The following is an 18,658-nucleotide window of genomic DNA, read 5'->3' as shown; positions in this document are numbered from 1 at the left end:
GCCCTGGGGACTCTGAGTGGTAAACAATAACCCAGCACAGAGGGGAAGAGAACAGCAAGCTATACTGCTCAGGATGGCTCTCAGGACAAAGGTGGGATGCTCAGGGCTGGAATGTCCCCTCATCCATGGTCCTGGGCCTGGCAGCCTGGAGAAGTGGGGCCAGTTCCTGCTGGGAGGGCTGGATGATGTTCTCTGGATGCTCTGACCTACAGGCCACCCTTGACCAGGCAGCTGGAACCCAGGAAGATGCTGGAATGAACTGTGGCAAGTAGATGGAGATCACCCCTGTCTGGGGCTTTTACAGCCATCAGCTCAAGCTGTGGCTGATATGATGAAGTGGCCGGGTGGCAGGCAGAGACTTTCCAGAGCACAGTTGTACCTGGATATTAAACAAACCAGTTGCCGTTGGGTCAATTCTGACTCATGGTGACCCCATATGTTGCAACTGTGCTCTATAGGGTTTTCAAGGCTGTGACCTTTTGGAAGGACATTGCCAGGCCTTTCTTCTAAGGCATCTCTGGATAGACTCGAACCGCCAACCTTTCAGTTAGTAGCTAAGTGTATTAGCCATATGCCACCCTGGGGCTCCACCTGAATATTTACGGAGCCCTTATTAGGTGCCTGGCTTTACCCACAGTGCTACATTTTATCTCCACAACAGCCACGGTCCTGAGAGCTGTGCTGAGTATATTCCTGTGCCCCTCAGACCCATTCTCCACCCTTCTCCACCCTGCTCTTTACCTTGGGAGGCTTACCCATGCCGATTGTCTCCATGGGCTCCCTTGCCCTCCGGCTTCCAGGTGAGCTGGGTCAATGGGAGCCACTGGAGGTGAGCAGGAGATGGGAGGAGAGTGAAGCTGGGTATTTATTTGGTCACTGTGGTTGGCTGCATCCCACAGCTCCTGTGTCCCCTGCCCACTGCTACCTGGTACTAGCCCCAGGCTCCTGCAGTATCCCTTGTAGAGTTCCTTAATCATGCCTTTCCCTCTAGGAAAATCTCTCGAAGTTACTCAGTTTGGATGTGCCATCTGCGTACTGCCAGGGCCCTGACTGATACAATCCCCACTGTATTAATGACAAAACTGAGGCTCCAAAAGCTTGCCTAAGGTGCAGTTTGGTGAAGCTGTGATCATGAAGTGGTCGAGCTCTGATTCAAACCCAGTGGGCTTAGGGTGGGGCACATGGTGTCAGCCCAGTCCTGGACCCTTTAAACTTGGCTGGCTTATCTACCTCATAATAGCCACATGTGAGAACAAGCATGAACCATGGCCTGTGCTGTCTACACTATGACCTGCTGGCTCTTGGCTCACTGGCTCCTAGACTTCTGGTTCCTGGCCTTGGCTTTGATAGTCACGAAGTGTCTTTCTGATGGTCGCTGGGTGGTGCAATGGTTTATGCTTGACTACTTACCCAAAAGTTGGCAGTTTGAACCCACCCAGTAGCAACACAAAAGAAAGGCCTGGTGATCTGCTTCCAAAAAATTATTGGTGTTAGGTGCTGTTGTTAGGTATCGAGTTGATTCCGACTCATAGTATCTCCACGTGACAGAGCAGAACCACTCCAGAGAGTTTTCTTGGCTGTAATCTTTACGGAAGCAGCCAGCCAGGTCTTTCTCTGGCAGAGCCACTGGGTGAGTTTGAAGCACCATCTTTTTCGTTAGCAGCTGAGTGCTTAACTGTTATACCACCAGGGCTCCTTAAAGATTACAGCCAAGAAAACCCTTTGGAGCAGTTCTACTGTGTAACACATGAGGTCGCCATGAGTTGGAATCGACTCCATGGGGACAGAAAAAAAATGTCTCTCTGCTTTAGTATAACCTTGCACTCCGTTTTGCTTCCTATTCGGGTCTGGCCTTGGGTACCCTTGGATGTTGGTGTCCCCTAAACTTCAGGTCACCACACAGTCCTGGGAGTGGGGCTGTCAGCCATCCCAGGGGTTGGTAAGGTAGATGATCCGTGTTTCTGTCTCCCCCAGGCCCTGAGCTCTTTGGAAAGGACTAGTCTCACTCCCCTTTGCAGACCCAGCATCCTGGCAGGGCCCAGGTGTGGAGAAAATGGTCAGGGAAAGTGGAATGAGCTGAAAAAAAAGCTTGGGTGAGGCTGGGTCTGCATACCTTCAGAAGAACCGCATGGCTTCTTGTATGTACTTAAGGAATGAGAGTATGAATAACTGGGATTGTGTGTACACAGGGTGGGGACGTGGTTAGTGGATGGGTGTGACTGGGTTACAAAGGAAGCAGGAGTGTGGTTTGTTTATGATAATGAGTGACAGTGATTGTGTTTGTACTCAGGGCAGGGTCTGCAGTAGAGGGAGAATAGTGCCCTCTTGTGGTCACAACTAGAACCACAACATGTATGTCAGGTTCTACCCTAGCCTCTGCCTCCATCCAACCCAGCCCCAGCGCCGACCTCAGTCAACCCCAGTCTCAGCCCAGCTTCACCCTCAGTCCTGGAGCTCTTTCTCTTTCTGAGGGCTACTCCCTGCCCTCAGGGCCCTGCAGGTGTGGGTGTGGGAGAACAGAAGACAGAGCCAACTTGTACAAAACACAGCCTTTATAGATTTCAAGGGATGTTCTATAAGTTCATCCACCCCAAGACCCTAGGAGCAAGGACCTGAAAGGTCAGCACCAGACTTAGCACATCTGCAGTGAAGAAGATGGGCGCAAAGCTATCTGAAGCTGGAGAAAAGGGGTTCTGGGGCAGGGGAGGTTTCCCGGAAGGCAGTGACGGCCCGGGGATCCCTGGGTGTCTTGAGCAGGGACTGGCCTCACCAGAGCCTCCTCCTCTTCCCATACCCACTGCAGCTGGGAGTCTACACCTCTCCACCCCAGGAATCTGGGCCACTTCTCCCGAGGGATTGAAGACTTCCTTTGGACTGGCACATCCACCCAGGGCAAGCACTTCACTTTTTGCGGCCACCAGGCTGTTCTCTCTGGTTGGAAACATTCTCCCTGCTCTTAAACATTATTTCCTCTGGGAAGCCTTGCCTGATCTCCTTCTGGGTTAAGTAAAAGTCCCTGCTAACCAAAACAAACAAACAAACAAAAAAACCTGTTGCCGTTGAGTCGATTCTGACTCATAGTGACCCTATAGGACGGAGTAGAACTGCTCCATAGAGTTTCCAAGGAGAGCCTGGTGGATTATAACTGCTGACCTTTTCGTTAGCAGCCGAACTTAAGTCCCTGCCCTGAGCCCCCTAAGTGTCCCTTTGCATGTGTGGGGTTAACGTGCTTGTTTAAATGTCTCCCCGAGAGCTGGCACAGGGCCTAAGGTATTACCTATACCCAGGTAGATAGTAGGGAGCCCAGCATTAAAAAAAAAAAAAAAAAGTCAAGGCATGAACTTAGATAGCTTAGCTCAGTGGGGACACCCACCACCTGTGGGACCTTCCTACCTCTCCCAACTGATAGCCCCCGTCTCCATAGTCAGATGGAGGTCAGGTTGGGTGCCGAAGCCTGCAGCCTGTCATCGCCCAGCTCTGCAGCCTCTATCAGCTTGTGGTGGCAGCGGCAGGTGGAGGCCCGGCTGGTCGAGGAGGGGCGGCTGCTGCCCCGGGGCCCCTTGTCCTTACGCAGGGCCCGAAACACCCTGTGGACGATAAGATAGCAGATCTCGCAGACGGTGAGCACGATGCAGACGGCCGAGGCGCCCACCATGAAGTAGGTGAAGACCTTCTTCTCGGTGGGCCGGGCGATGTAGCAGTCCACCGTGTTGGGGCAGGGGGCCACGTTGCTGCACTGCACCAGGCGCGGCATGCCGAAGCCGTGCCAGAGCGTGTGCAGCACGTAGAGGAAGAGGAACTCGATGACGAGCTTGAAGACGAGGCTGAACAGGTAGGTCCACCACAGGCCACCGTGCTTCTTGGTGGCGTCGTCGTAGAGCTTGGCGCACTGCTCGCCGTGCTTCTGGCGGTGGCGCCGCTCGCGCTCCTCGCGGTAGGCCACGTGCAGTATGACCAGCAGCGAGGGGCAGGTGACGAAGATGAGCTGCAGGGCCCACAGGCGGATGTTGGAGATGGGGAAAAAGTTGTCGTAGCAGACGTTGGTGCAGCCCGGCTGCTTGGTGTTACAGTCAAAGTCCTTCTGTTCGTCCCCCCACACGCGCTCCGCGGCCACCACGTACACCAGCAACCGGAAGACGAACACCACCGACAGCCAGATGCGCCCGAAGGCCGTGGAGTACTTGTTCACGCCGCTCAGTAGGGCCTGGAAGGTCTTCCAGTCCATGGCGCCGGGCAGGGGGGCCGGGGGCTATGCCTACAGAGGGAATCAGGGCAAAAACCATAATATGGATTAATGTGGTTAGCTGCTGTCCAGTTGGCCCCGGACTCACGGCGACCGCGCATACAGTGGGATGACATGCCGCGGGGTCCTGCACCATCCCCACGATCGGTTGCAGATCTGACCGTTGTGATTCACAGTTTCCTTTTTTTCCTGAACATTTTATTGTGGTGAAAGTTTACAGCACAAATTAGTTTTCCAATCAACAGTTTATATACAGCTTGTTTCCTGACATGGGTTGCAAACTCCTGAATGTGTCAGCACTCTACCCTTCCTCCCTGGGTTCCCTGTGTCCATTCTTCACAGCTTTCCGTCCCTACCTTCCTTGTGAACTTTGCCTCCAACTTCCTTCTGAACTTTGTTTAGGGCAAATGCTGCCCTTTAGGTCTCATATAGTTGATTGTTCTGAGGTGTACATTTCTCACTGGTGTACTTGTTCATTTTATAGGCCTGTATACAGGCTATAATGTGATTTCCGGGAGTGGCTTTAGTGTGTAAGGGTGTCTAAGGGCCTTAGTCTCAGGGGTTCCACCAGTCTCTATCAGACCAGTAAGTCTGGTCTTATTTATGAGTTTGAATTTTGTTCTACATTTCTCTCCCACTCTGTCCATGACCTACTATTGTGGTCCTGGTTGGAGCAGTCAGTAGTGGTAGGGGGACACCATCTAACTCTTCTGGTCTCAGGCTAGTGGAGGCCGTGGTTTATGTGGTCCATTAATCCTTTGGACTAATTGTTTCCTTGAGTCTTTGGTTTTCTTCACTCTTCTGTGCCCTGGATGGGAAGAGACAAATTGTATCTCAGATGGCCGCTTGCAAGCTTTTAAGACCCCAGTGGCTACTCACCAAGGTGGGGTGTAGGACATTGTCTGAATGGATTATGATATGCCAGTTGACCTCGATGTCCCCTAAGACTATGATCCCTAGCCTTCCAGCCCAGTATCTCAGTCCCAGGAGGCGTACGGTTATGGCTAAGAAGTTTTCATGGCTGTGTCCCCTGTGCACACTATTGCACACATGGGTATACTTGCAGCATGTACACACATATACGTACACATTTGTGCTTCCATATGCCTCCCACCCCGTCCAGCTTACAGATCCACTTCTGTATCTACCTGTACATTACTGTTTGTTATTACTGTTGTTGCAGGATCGCATACGTGTTAGTATTTACGGTTGCTGCATTTTATGCTTGCGTACCTTTCACTGTCTTCCTTTACCTCTGTTGTGTTGACTTCCCCCATATTGTGTATTATCTCTCTCTTCATCAAGGTTAGTACGTGCCTACTATCTAGTTAGTGGTTTTCCTTTCCCCCTCCCATCCCGGGTAACCATCGAAGAATGTTTCTGTCTGTGTGAAAACCTTTCCTTGACTCTTTATAATAGTGGACTCATACAATATTGGTCCTTTTGTGATTGACTGATTTCACTCAGCATAACATCCTCCAGGTTCATCCATGGTGTGAGATGTTCTGTGGATTTGTTGTTATTCTTTAATATTGCATAGTATTCCACTGTGTATATGTACCACAGTTTGTTTATTCATTCATCCACTGATGGGACACAGGGTTTTCATTGGCTGCTTTTCAGAAATAGATTACCAGGCCTTTCTTCCGAGCCCTTCTTAGCCTGGAAGCTCCGCTGAAACCTGTTTAGCATCATAGCAACACACAAGCTTCCACTGATGGAGGGCTGGTGGCTGTGCATGAGGTACACTGAATGGGCTCAAACCTGGGTCTTTTGCATGGAAGGCGAGAATTCTACCATGGAACCACCAATGTCCCCTTATATTAATTAATTAAGAAAATTAATAGGTGACATCTATTGAGCATTTACTATGTAGCAGGCACTGTTCTGAGTTCTTTACATGAATGGACTTGTTCGATGGACCCTGTGAGATTGCTACTGTTATTCTTCTCAAGCTACAGACAGGAAACTGGGGCACAGAGAGGTTAAGTAACTACCCAAGGTCAGAGAGCAAGTATGCAGAAGGAGGGCAATGTGCATTTGCTGCCAACAGTAATCACCTGTTGAGCATTTAGTATGAGCCAGGCACCAAGCTAAACACTCTATGTGCAAGATCTCAGTCCTTATAAAGACCCCATGAGATAGATACTGTTATGCTCCCCTTTTACAGGTGAAGAAACTGATCATCAAATGAGATAATGATTGCAAAGCACTGAGTACATAGTACCTGCTCAATAAATGTTGGCCACTAACTACTGTGAAGTCTAGAGAGGTCAAGACACTCTTTTGAAACTAGAATTGGATTAAGACAGGCTGTTGGGTGCCAGGGCCTATGTATTCCACTGCCTCCCCTTACCCTCTCCATAGGCACCTGCTCCAGACCAGGTTCTTGCATCCATTACCTTACTGATGCTTTACTACCATTCTCCTACTGTTCTACAGAGAGGAAACTGAGGCTCAGAGAAGGGCAATAACCCACAGCCAGTGGGTGGTAAAGGTGGGAGAGGAACTCAGTTTGGGGTGTGTGGGGGTGGTATGGTCTTGGAGGACACTAGATCCTGGGAACATTTAGAGACAGCTCCCCTCCCTGTGCCAGGGCCTGGGGGGCCCCAGCCAGCCCCTGCTTTTGCTGGCTGTCAGGGCTTTGTGGTGGGAGACAGGCATCGTCCGGGCCCCTAAACCTCACATTTCCTCCCCAGGCCCAGAGTGACTCAGGAGGTGTGGAGGGGCGGGCCGCCTGAGTGCACACAGCTTCTACCTGCAGCCATAGGTGCGGGCTGTGAACGCACGTGCCTCCCCATGTGTGACTGTGTGTGTGCGCCCAGCTCCGTCTGCCTGGGCGCGAATGAATGTGTGTGCTCTCTGACAGCAGGACCTCGGACCCTGCGTGTGTGGTGCCTGCATGTCCACCCTGCGTGACTGCCTCACCCCTCCATTGCCACCAGTGCTCTTGCCCGTAGTATTGCCACGGCCTCCTCACTGGCCTTTCAGCTTCCGCTCCTGTGCCCCTTGGACACTCACTAGTTGCTGTCGAGTTGATTCTGACTCATGGCCATCCTGTGTGTGTCACACTAGAACTGTGCTCTATAGGGTTTTCAATGGCTGATTTTTCAGAAGTAGATCTTTCTTCAGAAATAGACCTTTTTTCTGAGGCAACTCTGGGTAGACTCGACCCTCCAACCTTTCAGTTAGCAGCTGAGTGCATTAACCATTTGTACCACCCAAGGACTCCCTCTGCATCCCTAAAAAAAAAAAAAAAACCCAAACCCATTTCTGTCGAGCCGATGCCGACTCATAGTGACCCTATAGGACAGAATAGAACTGTCCCATAGGGTTTCCAAGGAGCGGCTGGTGGATTTGAACCGCTGACCTTTTGGTTAGCAGCCGTAGCACTTAACCACTGTGCCACCAGGGCCCCTAAAAAAAAAAAAGTCCATTAAATCAGATCATGTCATCCTCTTGTTTAAAAGTCTCTACTAGGGTCTCATTATGCTTGGAATTAAACCCCAGATTCTACATTCTTGCCCTGCTCTCCTGCCTCTCTCTGCTCCTGCCACACTGGGGCCCTCCAGGGCTTCGTTCCTCTTGCCCGGACTACTCTTCCTCTAGAACCACACTTGGCTGGATCCTTCTCATCACTGAGGCCTCTGTCCAAACCCCATGTCCTTAGAGGCCTCCTCAGACCATCGCACCATGTCTTCCCAGTCACTCTGCTCAAGTGTTTGTTATTTTTTCTTATTTACTGTCTGTCTCCCCCACTAGAATGTCAGCACTGTGAGGGCAGGGGCTGGCTGTCTTGCTCACTGCTTTATATTTAGTGCTTAGTGCTTGGCACATAGTAGGTACTCAATAAATGCTGAAAGGATGAACAAATGAAGCTGTGTTCTCAGACAAGGAGCTTGGAGGCAGGGGGTGTGAGGTGTGGGCAGGAGCATTGAGGGGCCTAGCTAGGGATGATATGGGGTGACTTGGGAAGACCTCATCCCTGAAGACCCCCTCTTCTCTCCCACTCCACTCCTTCTAAGCCCTGGGATTTTGGGAGGGGCAGCAGAATGTACATAGAATGTGAGGTCACACCTGGATTCAAATCTCAGCTCTGTCACTTTACCTGGGCGACTTCCAAGAATTCTCTAGTCCCATGGACACTATTTCCTTATTTCTAAGTGGAGATAATCTTACTTTCTTGGGCTGTTTGTTGTAAGAATCTTAAGAGGTCCTTCCCTCCTTGGCCTCAGTTGAAGTTGAGGTTTGAGCCCTGTCTGGTGTCTGCCAGCACGCGAGGAGAGGGACCCGGACATGCTGGTGCCCACCTGAGCCCGCCCACGGCGGCCCACCCTGGTGCAACCCCCTCCTGGGACCCCTCCTTCCACCTCTCGGTGCTGTCTGCCCAGTCCAGCCAGACACACCCTATGGACGCAACTCACCAACAAAGAATTTCCCTCCCAAACTCAGGCTGGGGACTGGCAGAGCCGGTTCTGGCTTCTCCCCTGTGCCCCCCAGAGCCAGCTCCCAGAGCATCCGCTGTTTCAGGCCCCTGGACCTGGCTAGAACTATCCCCCTCCAGTTCCCCTCTATCCTAGACCACGGCGGGGCTTGCAGACGTGTATATATGGTGGTCCGGGAATCTCCAGCAGCTGCAGCCCCTACCCCGCCCACAGTTGAGGGGCGAGAAGGTCATCGGGGAGGGTAGTGGGGTCACCCCACTGCTTGCCTTCCCGCCAGCCCCATCCCGGGTGGGCAAGCAGGAGAAAGCTCCAGCCCCGCCGCCCGGGGTCGCCGCTGCGGAAAGCCAGGTCCCCAGGGGCCAGTCCCCGCCCGCACTTACCCGCAGCGCCGGGGCGGCCGTGGGGCCCTGACCCCGAGTCCAGGAGGCCGGCGCAGAGGCGAGGGAGACCGGAGCCCAGGCTCGAAGTGGCTGCGAGGCGCGCGTCGGCAGGCACGCCCGGGGCGCGTGGGGGAGGGAGGGTCGGGGGAGGAGCCGGAGGAGTTGGGGGGTTTTAGTCCCTGTGTGGCCGCCCGTTCCCGGGGCAACCTTCGCAGGGGCTTGTCGCTCCTCTGGGCCTCGCTTAGCTCATCTGCGAAGTGGGGGAATCGGAGCCCATGGGCAGGGCTCTTACCAAGGTGCCAATGAGATTAGGGGTGTGAAGCCCTGTAAAACTGTAAAGTGCGGTGGCTGCGGGACGGACTGCAATCATGACTCGCCCACGCTCCTTACCACGGGTACTCGCCTGCGCCCTGCCAGTCACCGACCCCGCCTGGCGCGTCCTTGACCCTGCGTGAGGGACACTCTTGAGGCCTGCTTTTCAGGTCACAGAGAACCACTGGTCTTCAACGGCCCTGCCCGGCTCAGGCTCCGCGTCCTTGAAGGAGTTGTGTGGACTTTGGATAACCAGGGTGGGACAGATTCTGCGTCTGGAAAAGGAGATGGGGTGTGCGCGCTGGAGAGAGCTGTTCTAAGCCTAGGGAAGGGGACAGGATGGGGGAGGTCGTTGCCTGGAGTTACTGCAAGGGGCAGATCCTGTGCCCAGGGAAGCAGATGGTGTGGCCTTGGGCAGGGGGTCGAACCCGGCGTGGGAGGGGGTGGGGTGGGGGGAGTAGATCCGCCTGCCAAGGGAGGCCGGCCTGTGGCTGGGGTGCGGCTGGGCTGGGCTCTGGGGACAAGGACGCGTTGTCTCATTTACTGGTGTGTGGTGATTGGGAACCTGATGATAGCCTCTGGCGACCTAGCTTACGCAGGGAAACCCCAGCGCTTCCGGCCTCCCTGGGAGTCGCAGGATTTTAGTCACGGTCGAACGCCGTTGGGCTTGAACCCTCACTGTCTGCACAGAGATGACTCGCTAGCTTTAGAGTGAGCATGCAACGCGGTTTGTCCAGGACTCTACAGGTTTGCTGTGGATGGTATGGGTTTGCTCCTGTGGTCCCGAATGAATAAACAGCACCTCCTTTACCCTTAAAAGTGCCCCAGTTAAGAAGATCAATCTCATGGTCACCCTACCAACTACTCACTGTGGTAGAGAAGTACTACTGCACTGGGAGCTCAGAGACATTTTGTGCCATCTTTCTGCTTTTTTGTTTGCTTTATGTCTTCCTCACAGCTTCCAGGGAGGAAGGTATTATTCCTCCCAGTTACATGAATGAGAAAACCGAGGCACAGAGAGATTAGGTGACCTTGGAGGCCTCAGCAATGTTGAGTTTCCGGGTAGGGTAAAGGCACAGGGCAGAGGCCACCTCTACTCAGCAAGTGCATGGCCTGGGAACATCTTTGCTGAGATCTAACCGTACTGTGTGTCCCGGTGGTTTGTGCATGTGTTGGTGTGGGGAATGTGTTTGAGTATGATGGCATCCTGGGGGTCTGTCTGTGACTACCACACATGCCACCTACTATCTGTTGGCTCTGCTCTGTTTCAGAGCAAAACTTGTTCCCTTCCTCACCTCTTGTTCACTTTTCAATCTATTCAAACAATATTTTAGTCCCTACCATGCCACTAAGGAGCCCTGGTGGCACAGTGGTTAAAGTGCTTGGCTGCTAACTAAAAGTTTGGTGGTTTGAACCCACCAGCCACTCCTCGGGAGGAAGACGTGCAGTCTGCCTCCATAAAGATTTACAGCCTCGGAAACCCTATGGGGCAGTTCTACTCTGTCTTATAGGGTCTCAGTGAGTCAGAATTGACTCGATAGCTGTGGGTTACCATGACCCTATAGAGAGCAGTGGTGGTTCAGTGGTAGAATATAGCCATCTGTCAGTGGAGGCTTGCATGTTGATTGATGCTGAACAGTTTCAGTGAAACTTCCAGACTGAGACAGACGAGGTAGAAAGGCCTGGCTATCTCCTTCCAAAAAATCAGCCGGTGAAAACCCTACGCATCACAACGGCCCCATTGTGTTGCTTGTGGGGCTCGTGGCTGACTCAACGGCAGCTAACAGCAATAACCATGCCACTAAAAACAGCCCTATCAAGGTCACCAAGGATCTCCATGATGTGAAATCCAATAGTCATGTCTCTCCCCATCCTTCTTGACCTTCAGAAGCACCCGACACTCCTTCCTTCTCAAAGCACTTTCTTCCCTTGTCTTCCCGGAAACCACACTCCTAGTTTCCTCATGCCTCAGAGGCTTCATTCATATTTCAGTGTCCCCTGTGGGTATGTCCTGGGCTCAGTCCTCAGCTGCCTTCTCTCCCAGGGTGATCTCATCCAGTCTTGGGGCTTTAAATACCGTTCATTCCCTGATGAGTCTCACTTTTCTAGCTCCAGTCCTGCTTTCTCCCTGAACACCACGCTGTCCAACCACAGCTACCCACTTGACAGCCAGGCTTACTCACTTCTTGTTTACCCTTTCTAAGATCATCTGTGCACTCAACTATGTAGATATTCTTCTGTTTACATTTATACAACTGGGAGGATATACTTGTGTATTTTGCTTTGTTCATTTAACAAAATAGTGGACATTTCCCCCTATCAGTAGATGTATCATCACCGGTTGCCATTGAGTCGATTCCGATTCATGTCGACCCCAAATGTGTCAGAGTAGAACTGTGCTCCATAGGGTTTTCGATGACTGATCTTTCAGAAGTAGGTCACCAGTCCTTTCTTTCAAGGCACCTTTCTGGGTGGACTCGAAACTCCAAACTTTTGGTTAGCAGGCGAACGTTAACTGTTTGCACCACCCAGGGACTCCTATTAGTAGAGGTAACCCAAAACCCATTGCCATCGAGTCGATTCTGACTCATAGCAACCCTATAGAACAGAGTAGAACTGCCCCATAGGGTTCCCAAGGAGTACTTGGTGGATTCGAACTGCTGACCTTTTGGTCAACAGGCAAACTCTTAACTACTATGCCACCAGGGTTTCCTCAGGAGAGGTAGAGTTACCTTATTGTTTTCTTAAAAAAACAAACGAACCCCCCCAAAACAAAAAAACCTCAGCTTTAGCTTAGTATTTCATTTTCCCCAGTCAGTAGATGTAGAGCTGTCTTTTCTTTTTTTTTTTTTAAAACAGCTGAGTAGCATCTGTACTATTATATATTTAATCAGTCTCACATTGATGAAAATCAAGGCTGTTTCTAATCTTTTATTTATTTATCGTACTTTAGGTGAAGGTTTACAGAACAAACTAGCTTCTCATTAAACAGTACACATTTTTTTTTAATGACATTGGTTAACAACTCCATGACATGTCAACAGTCCCTTCTCAACCTTGGGTTCCCCATTACCAGCTTCCCTGTCCCCTCCTGCCTTCTAGTCCTTGCTCCTGGGCTGGTGCGCCCCTTTAGTCTCATTTTGTTTTATGGACCTGTCTAATTTTTGGCTGAAGGGTGAACCTCAGGAGTGATTTCATTACTGAGCTAAACTTTGTGTCTCAGGGCCATACTCTTGGGTTTCTCCAGCCTTTGTCAGGCCAGTAAGTCTGGTCTTTTTTGGGAGTTAGAATTTTGTTGTACATTTTTTTCTCCAGCTCTGTCCAGGACCCTCTATTGTGATCCCTGTCAGAGCAGCCAGTGGAGGTAGCTGGGCACCATCTAGTTGTACTGGTCTCAGTCTGGTGGAGACCATAGTAGTTGTGGTCCATTAGTCCTTTGGACTACTCTCTCCCTCGTGTCTTTAGTTTTCTTCATTCTTCTTTGCTGCTGAAGGGATGAGACCAGTGGAGTATGTTAGATGGCTACACAGAGGCTTTTAATACGCTACTCACCAGAATGTAGAATATTTTCTTTATAAACTATGTTATGCCAGTTGAGTTAGATGTTCCCTGAGACCATGGTCCCCACAGCCCTTAGCCCAGTAATTTGGTCCCTCGGGGAGTTTGGGTGTGTCTGTGGAGTTCCATGACCCTGCCTTGTACAAGTTGTGTTGGCTTCCCTGGTATTGTGGACTGCCTTACTCTTCACCAAAGTTACCACTTACCTATTATATATTTAGTGTTTTTCCATCCCTGCCTCTCCCCTCACTTGTAATCATCAAAGACTGTTTCTTTTTGTGTGTAAACCTTTTCTTGAGTTTTTATAGTAGTGCTCTCATACAATATTTGTCCTTCAGTGATTGACTTATTTCACTCAACATAATACCCTCTGGATTCATCCATGTTGTGAGATGCTTCGAAGATTTATCATTGCTCTTTATCATTGCATAGTACTCCATTGTGTGTGTGTACCATAGTTTGTTTATCCATCCATCTGTTGATGGGCATCTAGGTGGTTTCCATCTGTTTGCTATTGTGAACAATACTGCAATGAACATGGGTGTGCATATGTCTATTCATGTGATGGCACTTATTTCTCTAGGATATATTCCTAGAAGTGGGATTGCTGAATCATATGATATTTCTATTTTTGGCTTTCTAAGAACATGCCATATCATTTTCCAAAATGGTTGTACCATTTTGCATTCCCACCACCAGTGCAGAAGAGTTCCAATCTCCCCACAGCCTCTCCAACATATGTTATTTTCTGTTGTTTTGATTTGTACCAGTAATGCTGGGGTGAGATGATATCTAATTGTGGTTTTGATTTGCATTTCACTAATGGCTAGTGATTGGAAGCATTTCCCCATGTGTCTGTTAGCCGCTTGAATGTCTTCTTTGGTGAAGTGTCTGTTCCTTTCCTTTGCCCATTTTTTAATTGGATTATTTACCTTTTTGTTGTAGAGGTTTTGAATTTTCCTGTAGATTTTGGAGATTAGGCCTTTGTTGGATTTGTGAAATAGCCAACATTTTTTTCCCAGTCTGTAAGTTCTCTTTTTAATCTTTTGGTGAAATCTTTTATTTATTTTTATTTTTTATTAACTTTTATTAAGCTTCAAGTAAACGTTTACAAATCCAATCAGTCTGTCACATATAAGTTTACATACATCTCACTCCCTACTCCCACTTGCTCTCCCCCTCTTGAGTCAGCCCTTTCAGTCTCTCCTTTCGTGACAATTTTGCCAGCTTCCCTCTCTCTCTATCTTCCCATCCTCCCTCCAGACAAGAGTTGCCAACTCAATCTCAAGTGTCCACCTGATATAATTAGCTCACTCTTCATCAGCGTCTCTCTCCCACCCGCTGACCAGTCCATTTCATGTCTGATGAGTTGTCTTCGGGGATGGTTCCTGTCCTGTGCCAACAGAAGGTCTGGGGACCATGGCCGCCGGGATTCCTCTAGTCTCAGTCAGACCATTAATGGTGAAATCTTTTGATCAGCATAAGTGTTTAGTTTTTAGAAGATCCCAGTTATCTAGCTTATCTTCTGGACTTTGTGTGTTGTTAGTTATGGTTTGTATCCTGTTAAGGGCATGTATTAGGGCCTCTATTGTTGATCCTATTTTTTCCTCCATGACCTTTGATCCATTTTGAAATAGTTTTTGTGTATGGTGTGAGGTATGGGTCCTGTTTCTTTTTTTTTGCAGATGGACATCTAATTTTGCCAGCACCATTTGTTAAAAGGCTGTCTTTTCCCCATCTGAGGAACTCTGGGCCCTTGTCAAAATCAGGTGTCCTTAGGTGGATGGATTCACATCTGGGTTCTCAATTTTGTTCCATCGGTCAATGTATCTGTCGTTGTACCAGTACCAGGCTGTTTTGACTACTGTAGCTGTATAGTAGGTTCTGAGGTCAGGTAGTGGGAGTCCTCCTACTTTGTTTTTCTTCTTCGGTAGTGCTTTACTTATCTGGGGCTTCTTCCCTTTCCATATGAAGTTAATAGTTAGTTTTTCCATCTCTTTAAAGAATGCTGTTGGTATTTGGATTGGGATTGCATTGTATCTGTACATTGCTTTGGGTAGAATTGTCATGTTCATAGTGTTGAGTCTACCTACCCGTGAGTGTGGTATGCTTTTCCATTTATGTAGATCTCTTTTGGTTTCTTGCAGTAGTGTTTTATAGTTTTCTTTGTATAGGTCTTTTACATCCCTGATTAGATTTATTCCTAAGTATTTTATTTTATTTTTTATTAGGTGATGTCAAGTTGATTCCAATTAATAGCTACCCTACGTACCACAGAACAAAACACTGCTCTGCCCTGCACTATCCTCACAATTGTTCCTATGCTTGAGCCCATTGTTGCAGGGTTTCCTCTTTTCTGCTAACCCTGTACTTTACCAAGCATGATATCCTTCTACACAGACTGATCCCTTCTGACAACACGTCCAAAGTATGTGAGACGCAGTCTCACCATCCTTGCTTCTCAGGAGCGTTCTGGTAGTGCTTCTTCCAAGACAGATCTGTTCCTTCTTCTGGCAGTCCATGGTATATTCAATATTCTTCACCAACACCACAATTCAAAGGCATCAATTCTTCTTTGGTCTTCCTTATTCATTGTCCAGCTTTCACATGCATATGATGCGAATGAAAATATCATGGCTTGGGTCAAGCGCACCTTAATCTTCAAGGTGACATCTTTGCTTTTCAACACTTTAAAGAGGTCCTTTGTAGCAGATTTGTCCAATGCAATGTGTCTTTTGATTTCTTGACTGCTGCTTCCATGGGTGTTGATTGTGAATCCAAGTAAAATGAAATCCTTGACAAGTTCGATCTTTTCTCAGTTTATCATGATGTTGCTCATTGGTCCAGTTGTGAGGATTTTTGTTTTCTTTATGTTAAGGTGTAATCCATACTGAAGGCTGTGGTCTTTGATCTTCATCCGTAAATGTTTTAAGTCCTCTTTACTTTCAGCAAGCAAGGTTGTGTCATCTGCATAACGCAGGTTGTTGATGAGTCTTCCTCCAATCCCGATGCCCCGTTCTTCTTCATATAGTCCAACTTCTTGGATTATTTGCTCAGCATACAGATTGAATAGGTATGGTGAAAGGATATAATCCTGATGTATACCTTTCCTGACTTTAAACCAATCAGTATCCCCTTGTTGTGTCTAAACAACTGTGTCTTGATCTATGTAAAGGTTACTCATGAGCACAATTAAGTGTTCTGGAATTCCCATTCTTCGCAATGTTACCCATAATTTGTTATGATCCACACAGTCGAATGCCTTTGCATAGTGAGTAAAAGACAGGTAAACATCCTTATTATAAATGGTATTGTTTCCCTGATTTCCTTTTCGTCATTCTCTTTATTGGTGTATAGGAATCCAACTGATTTCTGTATGGTTATCTTGTATCCTGCTATTCTACTGAATCTTTCTATTAGTTCTGGTAGTTTTCTCATGATTATTTATTTATTTTTATTGCAAATACCATTGCAAAGAATATCACTGGATGGCATCATTTAATACATTTTTTTACTATGTCTGTAGGATATAATTGGCTGTTAACCAAAATGTTGGCAGTTTGAATCCCCCAGCCACTCCTTAGAAACCCTGTGGGGCAGTTTTACTTTGTCTCATAGGGTCACTCGCTGTAAGTTGGAATCGACTGGACAGTAAACGGGTTTTTTTTTTAATAGACTGTATTCCTAGAAGTGGAATTTTTGGATTAAAGTTGTATGTTGTAGTTCAGTGCCGTTGAGTTGGCTGCAAGTCATCGCCACCCTATGTACTACAGACGGAAACACTGCCAGGTCCTTCTCCATCCCCATAATCATTATGCTTGAGCCCATTGTTGCAGCCACTGTTTCAATCCATCTCATAAGGGTCTTCCTTTTTTTCACTGACCCTCTACTTTACCAAGCATGATATCCTTGTCCACGGACTGATCCCTCCTGACAACACATCCAAAGTAAGTGAGACAAAGTCTTGCCATGCTTGCTTCTAAGGAGCATTCTGGCTGTACTTCCTCCAAGACAGATTTGTTCGTTCTTCTGACAATCCATGGTATATTCATTATTCCTCACCGACACCATAATTCAAAGGCATCAATTCTTTGGTTTTCCTTATTTATTGTCCTGCTTTTGCATGCATGTGAGGCAATTGATAATACCATGGCTTGGGTCAGGTACACCTTAGTTCTCAAAGTGACATTTTTGCTTTTTAACAATTTAAAATTTAAAAATTTGGTGGTTATTGCCAAACTCCTCTCCATAGAGGCTGTATCAAGTTTATATACCCATGAGACATGAGAATGCTTGTTTCCCCATATTCTCGCCAATATAGAGCATTATCAAACTTTAACATGGTTGCCAGTGGTATCTCATTATAATTTCATTTTGTGTTTCTTTTATTACGAATGAGATTGAGCATCTTTTCATATGTTTAAGGGCCATTTGTGTTTCTTTGTGAACTACCATTTGCCGTTACCCATTATTTATTGGGTGATTACACTTTTTATTATTATTGATTTCACAAATTATGAGAATGAGCTCTTTGTGATACAAACAGAAAGGATTTCTTTTTTTCCATAATTTCACACTTGTTTTTTTGACTTTGAATGTGGATTTTTTGCCATGCAGAACTAAACATTTTTATGTAGTCAAATGTATCAATCTTTTATGGTCTCTGGGATTGGTCATGATTAGAAATGCCTTCCCCACTCTGAGAATTGAAAACATTTTTTTTCTCCCATTTTTTTTCTAGTTGTTGGGGTTAGCTGCTGTCAAGTCAGCCTCTGGCTCATGGTGACCCCATGTGTGATGGAATGCAGTGCTGCCCTGTCCTGTGCCATCTCCATGATCGGTTGGGGATCAGACTGTTGTGATCCATAGGGTTTTCACTGGCTGATTTTCAGAACTGGATTACTAGGCCTTTCTTTCTAGTCTGTCTTAGTCTGGAAGCTCTGCTGAAAGCTGTTCAGCATCATAGCAACACACAAGCCACCACTGACAGGCGAGTGATGGCTGAGCATGAGGTAGATTGGCTGGGGGTCAAACTTAGGTCTCCTGCATGGAAGGCAAGAAGTCTACCACTGAACCACCACTGCCTTCCTCCCCATTTTCTAGTTAAAGTAATGTTTTAATGATATAGGGGTGAGCACATCACTCCCCTTTTAAAACCTCCAATGACTTACTGTTATGGATTGAATCATATCCTTCCAAAATGTGTGTCAACTTGGCTAGGCCACGATTCCCAGTATTGTGTGGTTGTCCACCATTTTGTCATCCAGTGTGATTTTCCTATGTGTTGTAAATCTTCTCTCTATGATGTTAATGAGGCAGTTATCTTAACGAGGCAGGACTCAGTCTACAAGATTAGGTTGTGTCTTGAGTCAATCTCTTTTAAGATATAAAAGAGAGAATCAAGCGGACTGACGCGGGGACCTCATACTACCAAGAAAGCAGTGTTGGGAGCAGAGCACGTCCTTTGGACCCAGGGTCCCTGTGCTGAGGAGGGGAAGATTGATGACAAGGACCTTCCCCCAGAGCCAACGAAGAGAGAAAGCCTTCCCCTAGAGCTGGCACCCTGAATTCAGACTTTTAGCCTCCTCAGCTGTGAGAGAATATACTTCTCTTTGTTAAAGCCATCCACTTGTGGTACTTCTGTTATAGAAGAACTAGATAACTAAGACACCATTACCTTCACACTAATACCAACTCCACTGACCATGGCCTACAAGGCC

At 48.0% G+C, this 18,658-nt stretch overlaps 1 protein-coding gene across 1 annotated transcript; it reads right to left on the bottom strand.

Annotated features, from left to right (window-relative positions):
* Positions 1 to 3,424: 3,424 nt before the first annotated feature.
* On the bottom strand, positions 3,425 to 4,225 carry GJB3 (gap junction protein beta 3). Its single transcript, XM_003415292.3, has one exon. It carries the CDS (start codon positions 4,223 to 4,225, stop codon positions 3,425 to 3,427), a length of 801 nt encoding a protein of 266 aa, XP_003415340.1.
* Between the last annotated feature and the right edge of the window lie 14,433 nt (positions 4,226 to 18,658).

This window comes from Loxodonta africana, chromosome 3 (assembly GCF_030014295.1).
Source record: "Loxodonta africana isolate mLoxAfr1 chromosome 3, mLoxAfr1.hap2, whole genome shotgun sequence".
NCBI lineage: Eukaryota > Metazoa > Chordata > Mammalia > Proboscidea > Elephantidae > Loxodonta > Loxodonta africana.
This window is presented reverse-complemented; position numbering and strand designations above follow the sequence as displayed.

What these genes read in the sequence shown, in the direction of transcription:
- GJB3 (XM_003415292.3), bottom strand. Translation starts at nt 4,225, where the DNA reads ATGGACTGGAAGACCTTCCAGGCCCTACTGAGCGGCGTGAACAAGTAC.